Source organism: Moschus berezovskii, chromosome 1 (genome assembly GCF_049115385.1).
Source record: "Moschus berezovskii isolate FMDL1 chromosome 1, NW_MosBer_1.0, whole genome shotgun sequence".
Taxonomy (NCBI): Eukaryota; Metazoa; Chordata; class Mammalia; order Artiodactyla; family Moschidae; genus Moschus; species Moschus berezovskii.
The window spans coordinates 12527983-12545298 of NC_142460.1; the positions used below are offsets into that span (position 1 = coordinate 12527983).

The 17316-nt window shown below is 37.8% G+C and overlaps 1 protein-coding gene across 17 annotated transcripts in view; it reads right to left on the minus strand.

Annotated features, from left to right (window-relative positions):
• The window catches only part of TBC1D5 (TBC1 domain family member 5), a 623629-nt gene that overhangs the window by 376056 nt on the left and 230257 nt on the right, over nt 1–17316 (minus strand). For 16 of the 17 annotated variants that reach the window (XM_088835359.1, XM_088835371.1, XM_055416924.2 and 13 more), the window contains one exon: nt 6874–7005. In XM_088835359.1, coding sequence (XP_088691485.1) covers nt 6874–6970 — 97 coding nt within the window. In that variant the 5' untranslated portion in view covers nt 6971–7005. Of the gene's footprint in view, nt 1–6873; nt 7006–17316 lie in introns of those variants that run through there. The other variant, XM_088835394.1, reaches the window with a different exon arrangement.

The following is a 17316-nucleotide window of genomic DNA, read 5'->3' on the forward strand; positions in this document are numbered from 1 at the left end:
GTGAGCCAACTCTTCACATGAGGTGGCCAAAGTATTGGAGTTTCAGCTTCAGCATCAGTCCTTCCAATGAACACCCAGGGTTGATCCCCTCTAGTCATCTTCTATTCTACTGTTTTTCCAGTTCCACTGATGAACTAGCAGAAAGCAATTAGCATAATTCTTTGATAAGAAATGCACTGTAGGTCACTTCATCTAAGTGGATCTTTTTGGTTTATGTGTTTCTAAGGTTTTAAGATAATACCGTCACACAGAATCACCTCTATCACTCTAGTTATGCCTAGACCCAACCAAACAAAACCACCCATCACACAGCTTCTCACTTTTGGGGACCAAGGAGTGTTATAAAGTCTGACTGAGCATCATGAAAAAGTCTATCAAAGTACGGATATTCCTCAGCAGATACCTCTGCCCACAGCTCTTGCAGGGCTACTGTTTCTTTGTGCAACCAGAGCAAGCAGTGAGGTCTCCTTTGCTCTTCAGTTCACTTACTCAGTTGTTTCTGACTCTTTGCGACCCCATGGACTGCTGCACAACAGGCCTCCCTGTCCTTCACCAACTCCCAGAGCTTGCTCAAACTCATGTCCATAAAATCGGTGATGCCATGCAACCATCTCATCCTCTGTCATCCCCTTCTCCTTCTGCCTTCAATCTTTCCCAGCATCAGGGCCTTTTCCAATGAATCAGTTCTTCCCATCAGGTGGCCAAAGTATTGGAGTTTCACCTTCAGCATTAGTCCTTCCAATGAACACCCAGGACTGATCTCCTTTAGGATGGACTGGTTGGATCTCCTTGCAGTCCAAGGGACTCTCAAGAGTCTTCTCCAACAGCACAGTTCAAAAGCATTAATTCTTCGGCACTCAGATTTCTTTATAGTCCATCTCTCACATCCATACATGACTACTGGAAAAACCATGCATGACCACTGGAAAAACTTAAGCTCTTAAAGACAACAAAAATGAAAAAAAAACAACTCCCGGTACAACTAAAATGACTCTTCACAAAATCCCAACGCTAAAGGAACTGAAAAGGAGCCTCTCTCTTAATACAGGGAATTGCTACACCAATAGAAAACTTCAAATAAAACTAAAAACTGAATTCAATTAATAAGGAATAGACAAAGCAATAAAAAGAGGTCAAAATTCATACCAAAAGTTTGTTTTTTTTTTTTAAATTTCACAGTACATGGGGCTTTTCAGGCGGCTCAGTGGTAAAGAATCCTCCTGCCAATGCAGAAGACACAGGTTTGATCCCTGCTAAGACCACCTGACCTGCCTGTTGAGAAACCTGTATGCAGGTCAGGCGGCAACAGTTAGAACTGTTAGAACAACAGACTGGTTCCAAATAGGAAAAGGAGTACGTTAAGGTTGTATATTGTCACCCTGCTTATTTAACTTATATGCAGAGTACATCATGAGGAACGCTGGGCTGGAAGAAGCACAAGCTGGAATCAAGATTGCCAGGAGAAATATCAATAACCTCAGATATGCAGATGACACCACCCTTATGGCAGAAAGTGAAAAGGAACTCAAAGGCCTCTTGATGAAAGTGAAAGAGGAGAGTGAAAAGGTTGGCTTGAAGCTCAACATTCAGGAAACGAAGATCATGGCACACGGTCCCATCACTTCATGGGAAATAGATGGGGAAACAGCGGAAACAGTGTCAGACTTTATTTTTTTGGGCTCCAAAATCACTGCGGATGCTGATTGCAGCTATGAAATTAAAAGACACTTACTCCTTGGAAGGAAAGTTATGACCAGCCTAGATAGCATATTGAAAAGCAGAGACATTACTTTGCCAACAAAGGTTCATCTAGTCAAGGCTATGATTTTTCCCGTGGTCATGTATGGATGTGAGAGTTGGACTGTGAAGAAAGCTGAGTGCCGAAGAATTGATGCTTTTGAACTGTGGTGCTGGAGAAGACTTTTGAGCGTCCCTTGGACTGCAAGGAAATCCAACCAGTCCGTTCTAAGGGAGATCAATCCTGGGTGTTCATTGGAAGGACTTATGCTGAAGCTGAAACTCCAATACTTTGGCCACCTCATGCGACAAGCTGACTCACTGGAAAAGACTCTGATGCTGGGAGGGATTGGGGGCGGGAGGAGAAGAGGACGACAGAGAATGAGATGGCTGGATGGCATCACCGACTCAATGGACATGAGTCTGAGTGAACTCCGGGAGTTGGTGATGCACAGGGAGGCCTAGCGTGCTGTGGTTCATGGGGTCGCAAAGAGTCGGACACGACTGAGCGACTGAACTGAACTGAACTGAACTGAAGCCTGTGAGCTGCAACTATTGAGCCTGTGCGCTAGGGCCCTGGAACCACAACCAGTGAAGCCCACGCGCCTAGACACCGTGTTCCACAACAAGAGAAGCTACTTCAAGGAAAAGCCTGAACACCGAAAGTACAGAGCAGCCTCCATTCTTCACGACGAGAAAAAGAGTCGGAAACGACTGAGCAACTGAACTGAACTGAAGATATCAAGAAAGATATTAAAATATCAGTGATACCTTATTGCACTCTCTGCCATCATACAGATGAACGGACTGCACGGAAACAGTGTTTCTCCATCCTTCCTGCTATTATAGTGAGAATAAGAACACCCTGCCCCTTTGTACAAATCCATCTCAGCTCTAGACTGCATCTGAAGCCAAGCAGAACCCTGCCAGTCCCGTCCCAAGTACAAGGTTTCCCCCTCACCCACTGCTTCTTATTTGTAGAATAACTGAAATGTCCCAAGCCTCCCTGAGTAGGAGGCTCAAGAGTATGCTCAAGTAGTTAATGATTAGGATGACAGAGGCACAGGATCTTCCAGGGTCTGATGAACCTCCTGAGTGGCTTTACAGGTACTGTTACTGCTATCAGAAGGGAAAAGCTAACCACACGGTGACCCACCTGCAGTCAAGACACAGGCTGCTCCACCCTGAGCAATCCTGAATCCATGACTAGCACAGTTATAAGCCCTGGACTTAAAGAGAGGAGGATCAGCACTATAAACCGCGCGCGCATCTTTGTGGGCATCAGAGGAACTGTGGCTTACTCTGCCCGTATCCACAGCCAGGCAACGGAGACTGTCAGCAGAGAGACGCTACAGACCGTCAGCGTCTTCCACGTTAAGAATACAGCACCCCGTGAATCAGCATGAAGAAGTTACAGAAAAAGGATCTTTGTTCATAATCCCATAGAAATGGAATGATGGCTGAGAGGGGTGATGTGTAAGCAGCATGTTTACAGGTAGTTTACTGCAGGAAGTAGCTCTCTGCAAGGGACCACTCTTGTCACTTTAATAAAGCTATATTTTACCTAACTTCTGGCCCAAGCACACATTTCAAATATTTTGATTACATAATATTTTGCCTAACATGTTGCTACTTTACAGATCAAAGAAGAAGAAGAAGGAGTTAACAGATCGCCAGATCTCTTTCCCAACTTCCCCTACACTAATCTTATGAACAAAAACAGAGTGAAGAGAACAGCACCTAAAGAAAGACGCACATGCGTCAACAAGCCTGCCCGCGTGGAGGGTGGTGATGAGTCTGACCCCGGCCTCCCTGCTGCCCCTTAAAAAGCTGTCAGCGAGCAGAACCTTCGGGGTTGGTTCCAGGACACTAGCCCACCTTCTCCCTGGACCCTGGATGGGCAGCCCACGCCACACGGCTATGGATGCTTTGAGTGGCAAGTACCTAAACCTGAGTTCAGTGATACTTCTACGACATGGAAAGCCATACTGAAGATGGTAACAGGATCGCATCGTTTTCTCGCACCAACTACAGTAAACTGATTTAATTACCACCAATTTATTCATCAATAAAGCCAGGCACCCATTTCCAGTCATGAAATTCTATGACATAATAAACCAAAAGAAAGGAAGACTTGGGACAAAAAATTGTAAAACACAAAAATGAAGTAGGCAGGATATTCCAAATGTCTTCGATATTTTTTAAGTAGGTCACTAAGTATTTTATACATGAGTCAAAAAGAAAACTTTGAAACAGATATTACATAAAAAAGTATTACATTAAGTAATTATTTGAATACTATAAAAGCTGTTAAGTAAGAAGGCAAATAAAATTAGAGCTAAAAACTCTGGTTGTATGTAACAAACTGCAATTCTCAAAAGAGACCTAATAGGGGAAAATGTTTTCTCGTCATGAGTAACATGCCAATCTCTTATAAGCTTGGGAAAAAAACTAGTGATTCTGACAATGTTATTTCATTGTTATTAATAGGTTAAGTTTCCCTAAATCATCATATTGTTGTTTTTAGTTTAAAATGATTAATTTTTCATTTAATTAAATCATTAAAAGTTAAATGCTAGGACTGAATAAATCATGAATAGCTGAAAAAATAAGTTGTTTTTTTTATGGTTTAAACTGAATTATAGGTAACTTGTCAATTAGTAATACTCTTTGATCAAAGATTTTGAAATTTAAGATGATAATTTTGGTACATAACCAAATTCAATAGAGAAAATCTCATACTTTCTGTGGTGTTTTCAATTTGAAAGAGAAATTCAAGCATTTAAAAGTTTAATTAACATGGAAAATGTTCCCTAAGATTTTGCATGTATATATCCAAATAGTTCTTTTTTTTCTGCCCTCACTCACTTCCCTCAAACATCCATGAATGTAAACCAATGGTACATAACTTTCAGTCTTATCTGTTTTGTGGCTATTTTTGCTAATCCTTTCCAGAATACACAGAACCATTTAACTCAGAAATGTACTATATTTCTGTAAATATTAAAATTCAGGTTTCAGAAATTAAAGACTTATTTGTTTACTTCTGGAATATGCAAAAGGAATTTTTTTCAAGTCAACAAAAAACATGGTTTCTACACAGAGAAAACACTGATTAAGTCCAGTGTCTGACTACTTACAAAATGAGTCATCTAGTTGCCACAAATTCCCTTGTGGGAAAAATGTGCAAATGGCTTCAAATATGTGGAGAACCCCATGAAAGATGTATATTAAAAATAAACCAACATACTAAAAAGGTGATGATTTTTCAAGTAAATAACAACCCCATTAAAATGCAGCACACAGTTTTCTGCAAAAAGAAAACCTAAGATGAAATAGATGCTTTATAAAAAATATTTACATATACAATGCACAAAACCCACTACCGTTAGGAACCTTTATGGCTCTGAAGAACTAGATATTTACATATCTTTCTTCTGCATGTGCGTGCACGGATGTGTGTTTGGTATATATTTTTAACAGTTGACAGCTGTTTTAGAGCATACAGAGATGCCAAGCTGAATGCGGGTCTTGATTACTTCAAGATTAGCTATCTAAAGTTTCTATTCATTTTAAGTGTTGTTAGTTGCAAGAGTCATTAGTCACTTCCTTGTCTCATAGAACATCAGCATACATTTACATTGTTAATGAACATTTGGGGTAAATGAATTAATGGCACTTTTAAACATCAATTCAGTTCTAATAACTTTGTATGTCATAGAAACGTTGGCTAGGATATAAACGAAAAGCCTTTTCAGTAAAGGCAACACCTTATTCCTGCAAACAATAAAGGATAACATTAATTTAAAATGTTTTCTTAACCAGTTTTTAAAAAATGAACCTCAACATTTAATGAACTAGTCCAGAGAAAAATATACACTTAAGAAAAAAAATGTTTATTCAAAAATAAGCATATAAACCAGAACATTTTGGTGAAAATATTTTATATATTGATAACACAAAAATATATTCAGTTTTAAAACATGCACTCATGGAAGTGACTGAGTCAGAATAATCTGACTTATTTAGTTAAGACTACTTCTTAAAGGTGTGACACTGCGAAAAAAAACATCACTAGGGATGACTGCATCATTCTCACCACTGAAATTCTTTAGATGCTGAAACTAAACACTAACATTTTTTTCATACGATCAAAACCTCAAATAGCAGTCTAAACAGAAGCAAGTATAAAAACAAAATCATTAAAAACAAGGGCATTTGTATGATGTGGAATGTATTAAAGATAGACAAAAAAACATATACACACTCCATAAACTCAAGAGCTTGTGTACTAGAGAAATAGTTATGCTTAGGAATCAACTGTTTTTAATTCCCAAGACATTCCTTAATGGAGACTTTTACATCAATATAAGGGAAAAAAACTCTATTTGAAATATATCAAACATGTGAATGACTGACTAATAATAATTTCTTAAAATAGATCTTACAATTCTGGTATATGTATGAGTGAAAAATTACAAGTAGTTACTTGAATCATGAATGGACTTCAGCAAATATTTAGTTGAAATAAGGATAAAGCTTCAAGAATTGAAGCTTACTACTATTTCCTTCTAAGATTCTATGTTATAATTAATACTGAGAAAATAATACAAAGCTCCAATACATACACATTTAATACATTTTTCTAGGGTAGGCCCAAACATAGTTGATCTCTTAACAATTTCCATACATAGATATTTAAAAGAAAAACACAAATTTCAATTATTAAAAAAAAAAAATCAGGCAAGTCTTTTACCCTATAATAATCTCAACTTACTGAAAGAAGAAAAAATCCCCACAAAAAGGAACACCAAAGGTTTAGACTTCTTTAAAAGATGTTTGACAAAGACCATTTTGTATTTCAAAATTCTTATGCTGAAACAATGAACTGTTTAAGTTTACGATTCTTTTTTTTTTCAAGAATGACAGTGCATTAAACACTGGGTATGGCTAATGTGTCTGTCTACAGACAGACACATTAAAAGTTGACGCTCAGTGTCACAGCACTCCACATCTATCCAGCAAAATGGTCTTAACAGTTCTCCTTGTCAGCCTCATCTAGGGCAGGGCTAGCTGGAGACCCTCTGCCAACATTCCCCGCAGCTCAGCAGTTATCCGCATAGGAAACTCACTCACCTCCAGACTTGTTTGAGTAACTCGACAAGGGGTCAGTGCCCACTTCTTGTTCTTCTGGCTGCAGAGGATGTCTAGTTTCAGACAAGGAATGATACATTGTGAGAACTGGACAATGTCACCAAAAGTGCCCACCTGGAAGATGAAAAATATGGAGAAAAATGATACTCTTTTTTTCTGCCTTGACTAGGAATAAATGCAAAACTGAAATGATTAAATGAGCATTACAAACATTAACAAGCTTTCTACAGGATCCAGGGACTTTTAATATACAATGGTAGGATATATGTAAAGAAGTGAAAAAGTAGCACTAAATTTTATTTTTAAAAATTACTTCCCAAATCTGAACTTCAACTGGTAATCTTGACCTCAACATTCAATTACATATGTCTGCAGTATACTTCTGCACAAAAAGCTGAACTGTAACTTAAATCATTGTCACATTTATGATATCCTTCATTTTGCTGCCAAAATAATACACATTTACAATAGGAACTTTGAAAATATAGAAAATATAGCTAACTAAAATTATCTGTAATTGAATTAGTTGAAAGCACCACTGTTAACATTTCAGTTTATTATATGTATTCTTTCTTTGTTCTGAGCATTTAAAACACACAAGTTTTTAACGTGATCCACCGTGTTAAGTATACTGATTACATAAATTATCATATCTTCCTTCCCATTAAAAAGTCTACATTATCACTTCTGGTGGATCCAGAGTATTCTATTATATAGCTGTAACAATTCATGTAAACAATTCTTTATTAGTAAGCAATCAGGATGCTTTCAATTGCCCAACACTATAAACAGCCTCATAACGAATGTCTTCCACTAATATCTCTGTTCTGTATCCATGATTATTCCCCTTCAGGATAAATTCTTATAAGCATAATTACTGAACCAAAGCATGTATTTTTCTAATGTTAAGATTTTGTGATAAGTTTTGACAAATTATGCTCTAGATAGATTTGAATATAATAGAACAATTCATTTCCCCTGGTCACTGATCAACAATAGAAATAAGTAATCTCTTGGTTTTTTCTTTTTTTTTGGATCAATATGATAATCAAGTTTTATAGTGCATTTGCTTGGTAACTAGTAAGATAACTGAAGACTTCATATGTTCTATCTGACATTTATTATTGTTTTTGTGGATGAAGTTTATTATCATGATTGCCCTCATGATTTGTAAGCATACTTTAAATATTAAGGATATTAAACCTTTGTCATATGCTACATATATTTTTCTCAGTGTATCTCTGTCTTCAAATTATATAATTTCCTAGACAGAGTAACATCTTTATGAAGCCAAAAATATGTGTATCTTCTTTATGGATTCTGCTCTGGTATTACACTTACAAAGGCAAGATTATGTAAATAACCACCTATGTCTTCTTTTGTCGATTTGAAGGTTTTCCTTCTCAAGCCTGATTCCTATAAATAATTCTAATTTAAACACTTTCTTTAGAAATTAAATTTTTTTTGAACTTGCAAGCTACACTACTTATTTTTTTTAAGTCTATACAGTACAAATGACCTTCCCAAATCAACAACTTTGAAAAAACAGACTGAGTTCACTAACTTTCATCCAAAGTAATGTAAGTAACAAAATGTTTTAAATTTCCAGAGCAGGGGGGACAGGAAAAGGAAATGTGGAATGTTAAATAGGTAAAGAAGGTCCAGGTAAAATGCGTATGTGATTTTACAGGATAAAGTCTCCACTCCTGGAGGAAAATTCCAGAAAAGCCCACCAACATACAAATCTTTGACCAATCTTTTCCCATCACAAAATACTCCTTTATTCTATTTACTTAATTTCAAAAATGTTCATTTCATAAAATGACTCGAATATTTTCTCATTTTTATCAGAACACTTCAGTTCTCACCCACCCTCACCCTTGAACAGATGTCAACAAACCCTATCCCTCTTAGATTATGGTTAAAACAAAAGGAGAGGTTTAGGCAAAATCAACACTGGGGAAAGCAGAACTTTTGTTGCCAACACAGTGAAAACTTCTAAAGCCATAAATCTAAACAGTTGTCAGTTCTTGCTTCTTATGTGTACAAATCAATTATATATGGAGTAGTAACTACACAGATAATCCCCTGGATCATCGAAAAAGCAAGAGAGTTCCAGAAAAACATCTATTTCTGCTTCATTGACTATGCCAAAGCCTTTGACTGTGTGGATCACAATAAACTGTGGAAAACTCTGAAAGAGATGGGAATACCAGACCACCTGACCTGCCTCCTGAGAAATCCGTATGCAGGTCAGGAAGCAACAGTTAGAACTGGACATGGATGGAACAGCAGACTGGTTCCAAATTGGGAAAGGAGTACGTCAAGGCTGTATATTGTCACCCTGCTTATTTAACTTCTATGCAGAGTACATCATGAGGAATGCTGGGCTGGAAGAAGCACAAGCTGGAATCAAGACTGCCGGGAGAAATATCAATAACCTTAGATATGCAGATGACACCACCCTTATGGCAGAAAGTGAAGAGGAACTAAAGAGCCTCTTGATGAAAGTGAAAGAGGAGAGTGAAAAAGCTGGCTTGAAGCTCAACATTCAGAAAACTAAGATCAAGGAATCCGGTCCCATCACTTCATGGGAAATAGATGGAAAAACAGTGGAAACAGTGTCAGACTTTATTTTTTTGGGCTCCAAAATCACTGCAGATGGTGACTGCAGCCATGAAAGTAAAAGACGCTTACTCCTTGGAAGGAAAGTTATGACCCACCTAGACAGTATATTAAAAAGCAGAGACATTACTTTGCCAACAAAGGTCCGTTTAGTCCAGGCTATGGTTTTTCCAGTATTCATGTATGGATGTGAGAGTTGGACTATAAAGAAAGCTGAGTGTTGAAGAATTTATGCTTTTGAAGCGTGGTGTTGGAGAAGACTCTTGAGAGTCCCTTGAACTGCAAGGAGATCCAACCAGTCCATCCTAAAGGAGATCAGTCCTGAATATTCATTGGAAGGACTGATGTTGAAGTTGAAACTCCAATACTTTGGCCACCTGATGCGAAGAACTGACTCAATGGAAAAGTTAGCCTGATGCTGGGAAAGACTGAAGGCAGGAGGAGAAGGGGACAACAGAGGATGAGATGGCTGGATGGCATCACTGACTCAATGGACATGAGTTTGTGTAAACTCTGGGAGTTGGTGATGGACAGGGAGGCCTGGCGTGCTGTAGTCCATGGGGTTATAAAGAGTCGGACATGACTGAGCGACTGAACTACACAGAAGGAACTCTGGGGAAGATACTCTAGTAGAGGATCGCAAAATGTAAATAAGCAACTATATTATAAAAGAGAATCTAACACAGTGTACTCATCAAATGAATGAACAGATTTAAAAAATAAAGTCATCTACTATGGAGAAGTCTCACCAAACTCAAACACCTAATGGGGTCAGGTAAAAATTATTATTAATTCCAGGTAACATCCATTAAGCAATGCATGTATGGCAAAAACTGCATTAAACACCCCGTGTGTACTCATCATTTTATCCGATGAGCAACTCAATGACACATCTTCATCCTTATTTTCATTTCACCAGAGAAAACTGAAGTACAGAGAGATGAAGCAATTTGTTCACAGTCACACAGTCAGCAAGTACTGAACCCACCCTCTCTGACTCAGGGCTCACCCTCTGCTTCAACAGCACCCTTTGCTGTAAGGCAGTGAGACAGACCGAGAAGATGCGAAGCAACGGAGTGTAAGATGGGGGGTCTGTCAACAGCTGGGACGCCCTTTTCTCTCCTTCAGCGTTTTCAAGAAAAGTTAAAAATCCAGAATTCTATGTGCAATCTCTTTACTTGTGTTGGTAGATATTTTTTTTAAAAAACTATGTGGAACTGATTAAACACCTCTCAAACCTGTATTTGGCCATGGATATCTTACAACATAAAATTCATATTCTCCATACAGTTTGTCATACTCTTAACACATCTAAGGGTAAACATTTGAAAATGAGTATCACAAGTTAACTGCCAGACTTCCTTAAAATTTCTTTAGCATCCTATAATATATTTTCATATCATGAAACTAATTTCTCATTTTTATAGTATACAAACTTTTCTACTCTTAGACTTCATATACGTAAAATATACAAATAAGGGGATTTCACGTATTTTAAACTCTATGAGAACTAGACAATCAACCAGTAAACTGATATCAAAGTATATTTCAAAAAGGCACATTAAAAATAAGATACTCTATTTCTACAACATAATGATGTTCAAATATTAGTTCAAGATGCTCAAAATAATTAAGGTCTTTTAAACTCTAAATTTAATTATAAGTCATTTACTCATTTCAGCTTTAATAATAATTCTTTAGAAATTGAGATGTCTGTGGTAACACCCAGTAACAATACAAAATTTACCAAATACACCAGTCTACAGCCATTTTACAGAATCAGCCATCTACTATATTCTAATCTATTATGCCTGCAGATTGAAACTGAGTCACTGAAATGCTTTTACTAAAAGAAACCTGCTGAATAGTAATAATGATTCATTTTAAAGAAATTTGTTGAATAAAACGTTTGGATAATGCTTTTACTTTTCTTTTAAATACAGTTTAAATAATAATCAAGTTCAAAAGTAACTTATTAAGTTGGCATTGTTTTAGTTTTTGTTACTGTTATTTTAAACACGAAGGGCTGTTTTTGCTTTTTAGAACATAATAAAAATTACTCTGTTGGCTACTGCTATTGTGATTACCTTATAAAATCACAGTATGTTGCTTCCAAATGTGAAGTAAATTTCTTAAGACTTTTCCAACTTACATTTTGTGACTATACCAACCAAAAATATATGCAAACTACAAAGCAGGATGGAAAATGATTTTTTAAAAAATGTAATTTGTATTTATTTTAAACACTATAATTTTGTATCTGTGAATATCAAACTACAAGAAAATATTTAATAAAAATTCAAGTGAATTAAGGGAGTTTTTTTTGGGGGGGAGTTCAGAATATTTTAAGACAACCACTATAAAAGTAAAAGTGACATAAACATTTTGAAACTCACAATGGACCACTGCATCTTATGCTTGTATACTTGCTATGTCCTAAACTTATCTATAAAGAAGTGAAATGAAGTGAGTGAAAGTCACTCAGTCGTGTCCAACCTTTGCAACCCCATGGACTATACAGTCCATGGAATTCTCCAGGCCAGAATACTGGAGTGGGTTGCCTTTTCCTCCTCCAGCGGATCTTCCCAACCCTGGGATAGAACCCAGGTCTCCCACATTGCATGGGGATGGATTCTTTACCAGCCAATCCACAAGGGAAGCCCAAGAATACTGAAGTGGGTAGCCTATCCCTTCTCTAGGGGATCTCACCAAGCCAGTAATCACCGGGGTCTCCTGCAATGCAGGTGGATTCTTTACCAAAAGCTATATGATATTAAAACACGCTTACTCCTTGGAAGGAAAGTTATGACCAACCTAGATAGTATATTAAAAAGCAGAGACATTACTTTGCCAACAAAGGTCCGGCTAGTCAAGGCTATGGTTTTTCCAGTGGTCATGTATGGATGTGAGAGTTGGACTGTGAAGAAAGCTGAGCGCCGAAGAATTGACGCTTTTGAACTGTGGTGCTGGAGAAGACTCTTGAGAGTCCCTTGGACTGCAAGGAGATCCAACCAGTCCATTCTAAAGGAGATCAGTCCTGGGTGTTCATTGGAAGGACTAATGCTAAAGCTGAAACTCCAATACTTTGGCCACCTCATGCGATGAGTTGACTCACTGGAAAAGACTCTGATGCTGGGAGGGATTGGGGACGGGAGGAGAAGAGGATGACAGAGAAGGAAATGGCTGGATGGCATCACCGACTTGATGGACATGAGTTTGAGTGAACTCCGGGAGTTGGTGATGGACAGGGAGGCCTGGCGTGCTGTGATTCATGGGGTCACGAAGAGTCGGACACAATTGAGCGACTGAACTGAACTGATATATATATATATATATATATATATATATATATAGAGAGAGAGAGAGAGAGGGATAAATATATAATGACCAAAAGTATGCATCTTAGTAATGACTACTTTAATCCATAACTGATTCAACTTTCTTAAATTATATGAAACTGTCTCTAGAATTTCCCTGGCTGACATAAATGTTAAAGAATTTTTAAAAATAAGGGCAATCTTATTTTTTCTAATTCAGGAAGCACAGCAAAATACCTTCTAAGACTTGAGAGAGAAGATCTCTCTTCTTTGCTACACTTACAATAACATTTAAAGTCCCTGTTTCTCATGAAATCAAAGTTCACAAAACTCAAAATTAGCTGCGCAACATGGTTTTAACTGCCATTCAGGTCACACAAATTGACACACTAGGCTGAAACTGCCATTTAAAAATCAAAGACTAATCTTAAGGACTGTTGTACTGGCTTCATAAATCTGGTTGTTACAATATTAAATCTTAAGATAAAAGTTATCTGAAAGAAAGGAAGTATTGTTAAAACTGTTAATATTTAATGAAAGGGTTAAGAGTTCACTAAAGCTTGAAAGATATATTATGTTAATGAAATTTCAAAATAATATATTTTCCATGTAAAGTGAAGTAATACAAGCAGTCTGTAAGTATAAACTTCACATTGTGAGCATCAGAATGACAAAAAAAAATAGGTTAGTTAGTAAAATTTTCACTTTTAAAATGGCATCATATAAACAAAACCTCTAGAAAACAGTTTATTCCCTCTGAATCTGAAGTTCTTTGTATTTCAGCTTATAGTCATGCTTTTACTGTTTCTAATACAGAGACACAGAATTAGTATTCTGAATCGTATCTTCTAAAGACATCCATATTCAAAAAAGCTCATATAAGCATACTTCATTCATTTAAATTCTTGACTGATGGTAAACTTAGAAGTCAAAAACTGAAATGACAGTAACAGTACTTTACATAAAGATAACTCCTATAAGAAAAGCATATGAAAGAGCTTAAACGAACTCTTACCAGAGCACAATTATAAACAGGGGTGAGGGAAGATACAGTATGAATGGGCATCCATCACAGGCTGCATGCACTCACCACAACGGGCTTATAACCCACAGTATGACAGCACGGCTGTGAATGCAAGAAACTGACAGAAGCTAAATTTTTGTAATTAAGACGGTAATGAAACATTAATTGTAGAATTGGCAAAAAAATTTTTATTTAGAAATATTGGTAGCCAGAAGTAAATTTGATGGTCAGGGAAAATGATGTTTTAATGTCTTGATTTTAAGAGAGAGAAAAAGGAAGAGAAATGAGGGAGGAAAAAAAGATGAGAAAGAAAACAAAGACAAAGGATGAAGCTTCACTTTTAAATTCTGTCAATCTTTACTGCAAGAGTGCTCCACTGGACTTTAAATAAGTTAATTAAGTATTAAAATCAATCATCTGAAAGTCTTAATATTTAATATTGGTTAGATTGTATATCAAAGTAGTTTTATTATTTATTTACTCCAAACCTTTCTAGAATACTTCATCTGACAACAGGGGGTCTGTTTCTCACAAGATAAATGCATTTACAATGCCAAATAAATTATATATAAAAGCATTTGTCTTAATACATGTCATTCAATATTAAAAATCACCCATTGGTAAAATCCTGAAACCCTAGTTCATTTTTACCAACCACACAATTGTGTTACTCAAGTGTTGCCTATTAAACAGGTACAGGACTACAGTAGGGGTCAACACACTGAGAGCAATGATCGGAAGAAAATTAACGTAGATTCAGTGCCTGCATTTCCAAGTCAGAGTGAGAATTTTAGGGCAAATGATCCACTATAAAAATACTAGATTCATAAATGATACAGATAATCAGAAACATGCAGAATATATGAAAGGATCACAGGTGGGTTTAAATATTTTCTATCACAGAATAGGTAGGCGTTTGGCTTTTTGATATCCAAATGCTACGTGGAGAGTGGCAGCTGTGACCATATAAACAAGAGAAAATTGAGCATTTATGAAGAGTTGCGTGGCCTGAGAAAAAGCTCGCCACATGTATACTCATACAGTCTCAGAGTTCCCCTGAATATGGACTCATGATGCAAAGACTGGGAAACGGCAGCCTCGTGACCAAGCTCTTCGTCATTACAGCCCTCAGCTATTTACTGCTCTGTTTCATGGGGACAGACACGACCTCTAAACTGCTAGTGACCAAGCTTTCCGTCATTACAGCCCTCAGCTATTTACTGCTCTGTTTCATGGGGACAGACACGACCTCTAGCCATTACACTATTTGGTCAGGTTCTTACAAAAGCAGAGAATTATAACCAACAATTAGGAGTTCAGGAAAAATATTGAAAAGATAAAACAATTGGACAATTACATGAAACTGATGATGAGATTAGGAACAAGGAAAAGAAATAAATGGCCACTCTGCATTAAGCATCAAATCAAATGAAATAATTCACTCAAAAAACAAAAAGAACCCCTTTTTGGTACAAGCCTGGGAAGGCCTAAGGTGTTTGCATAAGCACTGGTGTAACTGTGAGGAGGTCCCTCTAAAAGTCCTGCTGGATCTGACATTTAGCCCTTAGCTATTAGTAAGTGGTAGGCCTGGAAAACATTTTTTCCATAAAAAACAGCATTTTTAGCAAGAGTACTGGAGTGGGGTGCCACTGCCTTCTCCAAATTAAGTAATAGATAGCATATTAAAAAGCAGAGACATTACTTTGCCAACCAAGGTCTGTCTAGTCAAGGCTATGGTTTTTCCAGTGGTCATGTATGGATGTGAGAGTTGGACTGTGAAGAAAGCTGATCGCCGAAGAATTGATGCTTTTGAACTGTGGTGTTGGAGAAGACTCTTGAGAGTCCCTTATACTGCAAGGAGATCCAACCAGTCCATTTTAGAGGAGATCAGTCCTGGGTATTCAGTGGAAGGACTGATGCTGAAGCTGAAACTCCAATACTTTGGCCACCTCACGCGTTGAGTTGACTCACTGGAAAAGACTCTGATGCTGGGAGGGATTGGGGGCGGGAGGAGAAGGTGACGACAGAGAATGAGATGGCTGGATGGCATCGCCGACTCGATGGACATGAGTTTGAGTGAATTCCAGGAGTTGGTGATGGTCAGGGAGGCCTGGCGTGCTGTGATTCTTGGGATTGCAAAGAGCTGGACACCACTGAGTGACTGAACTTAACCGAACTGAACTGATATCCTATTAAGTGAGTAACAGTACATCTAAAAAAATGCACATACCTTAATTTAAAATACTTTATTACGAAAACATGTTAACCATCAGTTGACAACACAAGGTTAACACAAACCCTCAAATTTCTTAAAAATGCCATTATCTGCAAAGCACAATAAAACAAGGAATGATTTTACTACAAAGCATTCTAGTCTACTTTTCTCCCATACAAGCTTTGCAAAACCTAGAACTGGAAGTACAATAGTCCCTTTATGGGTTGGGAAGATCCCCTGGAGAAGGGAACAGCTACTCACTCCAGTATTCTGGCCTGGAGAATTCCATGGACTGTGTTGTCCATGGGGTCACAAAGAGTCAGACACAACTGAGCAACTTTCCCTCACTCACAGACCCTTTACAGTTACCGGTATATGTATCTTCCCAAATCCCATTTGAGAATAAATGAATATCCAGTGAGAAAAGCAAATAACAAGTACCCCAGGGATGCAGAAATAGTTTGTATGTGCCTTAGCAAAATTATAATTTATGAATAAGTAACACATGGGGCCTTTGTAGTCACTATCAAATTGCCGGAGTTTTGCATCATTTAACTCCCCCAGTGCTGTGACTCCTCTGACCCCATCACTGCAGACCTAGTCACATCACTGAGGGGAGCCAGCAGCTCCGAAGCCCCACGTGAAGATCCCCTGGAGGAGGGCATGGCAACCCACTCCACTATTCTTGCCTGGAGAATCCCCATGGACAGAGGAGCCTGGCAGGCGACAGTTCACCGGGTCTCAAAGAGTCAGATACGACTGAGCAACTAAACACAGCGCAGCAGAATATCTTTACTACATGAGACGGACAGAGGCACCAGCAAGACCATGTTAAGCAATAAATGCTACGAGTTAGAATATGAAGAACCATGTTCTGCCTTTTGCTCAACAGCATTTGTACAGATTTTTCTTTAAGAGAGAAGGTGTGTGACGGGAGACTTCAGTAGAGAGTAAACAAGCTTATTCACGTTTCTGCTTCCCCTCTGTAGTGAGACCACTCCTAACCCTAACTGTAGACTTCATCCCTCATTTACTCTGACAGTACCCTTCCCTAACTGGTCTTGCAGCTTCCATTCTTCCTTTCTGTTGTCAACACTGTTGATTGTCTTTCCAACAAAATTCAAATTGTGTTTGGGCCACATGCTCCTAGAGAGGTACTGGATGGTGGGGGTTGGGGAGGCAGAGAGAAATGGTCTAAGCCAATCATGATGGTCCCACTTCCTGTGCCAGATTGATTAGGATGA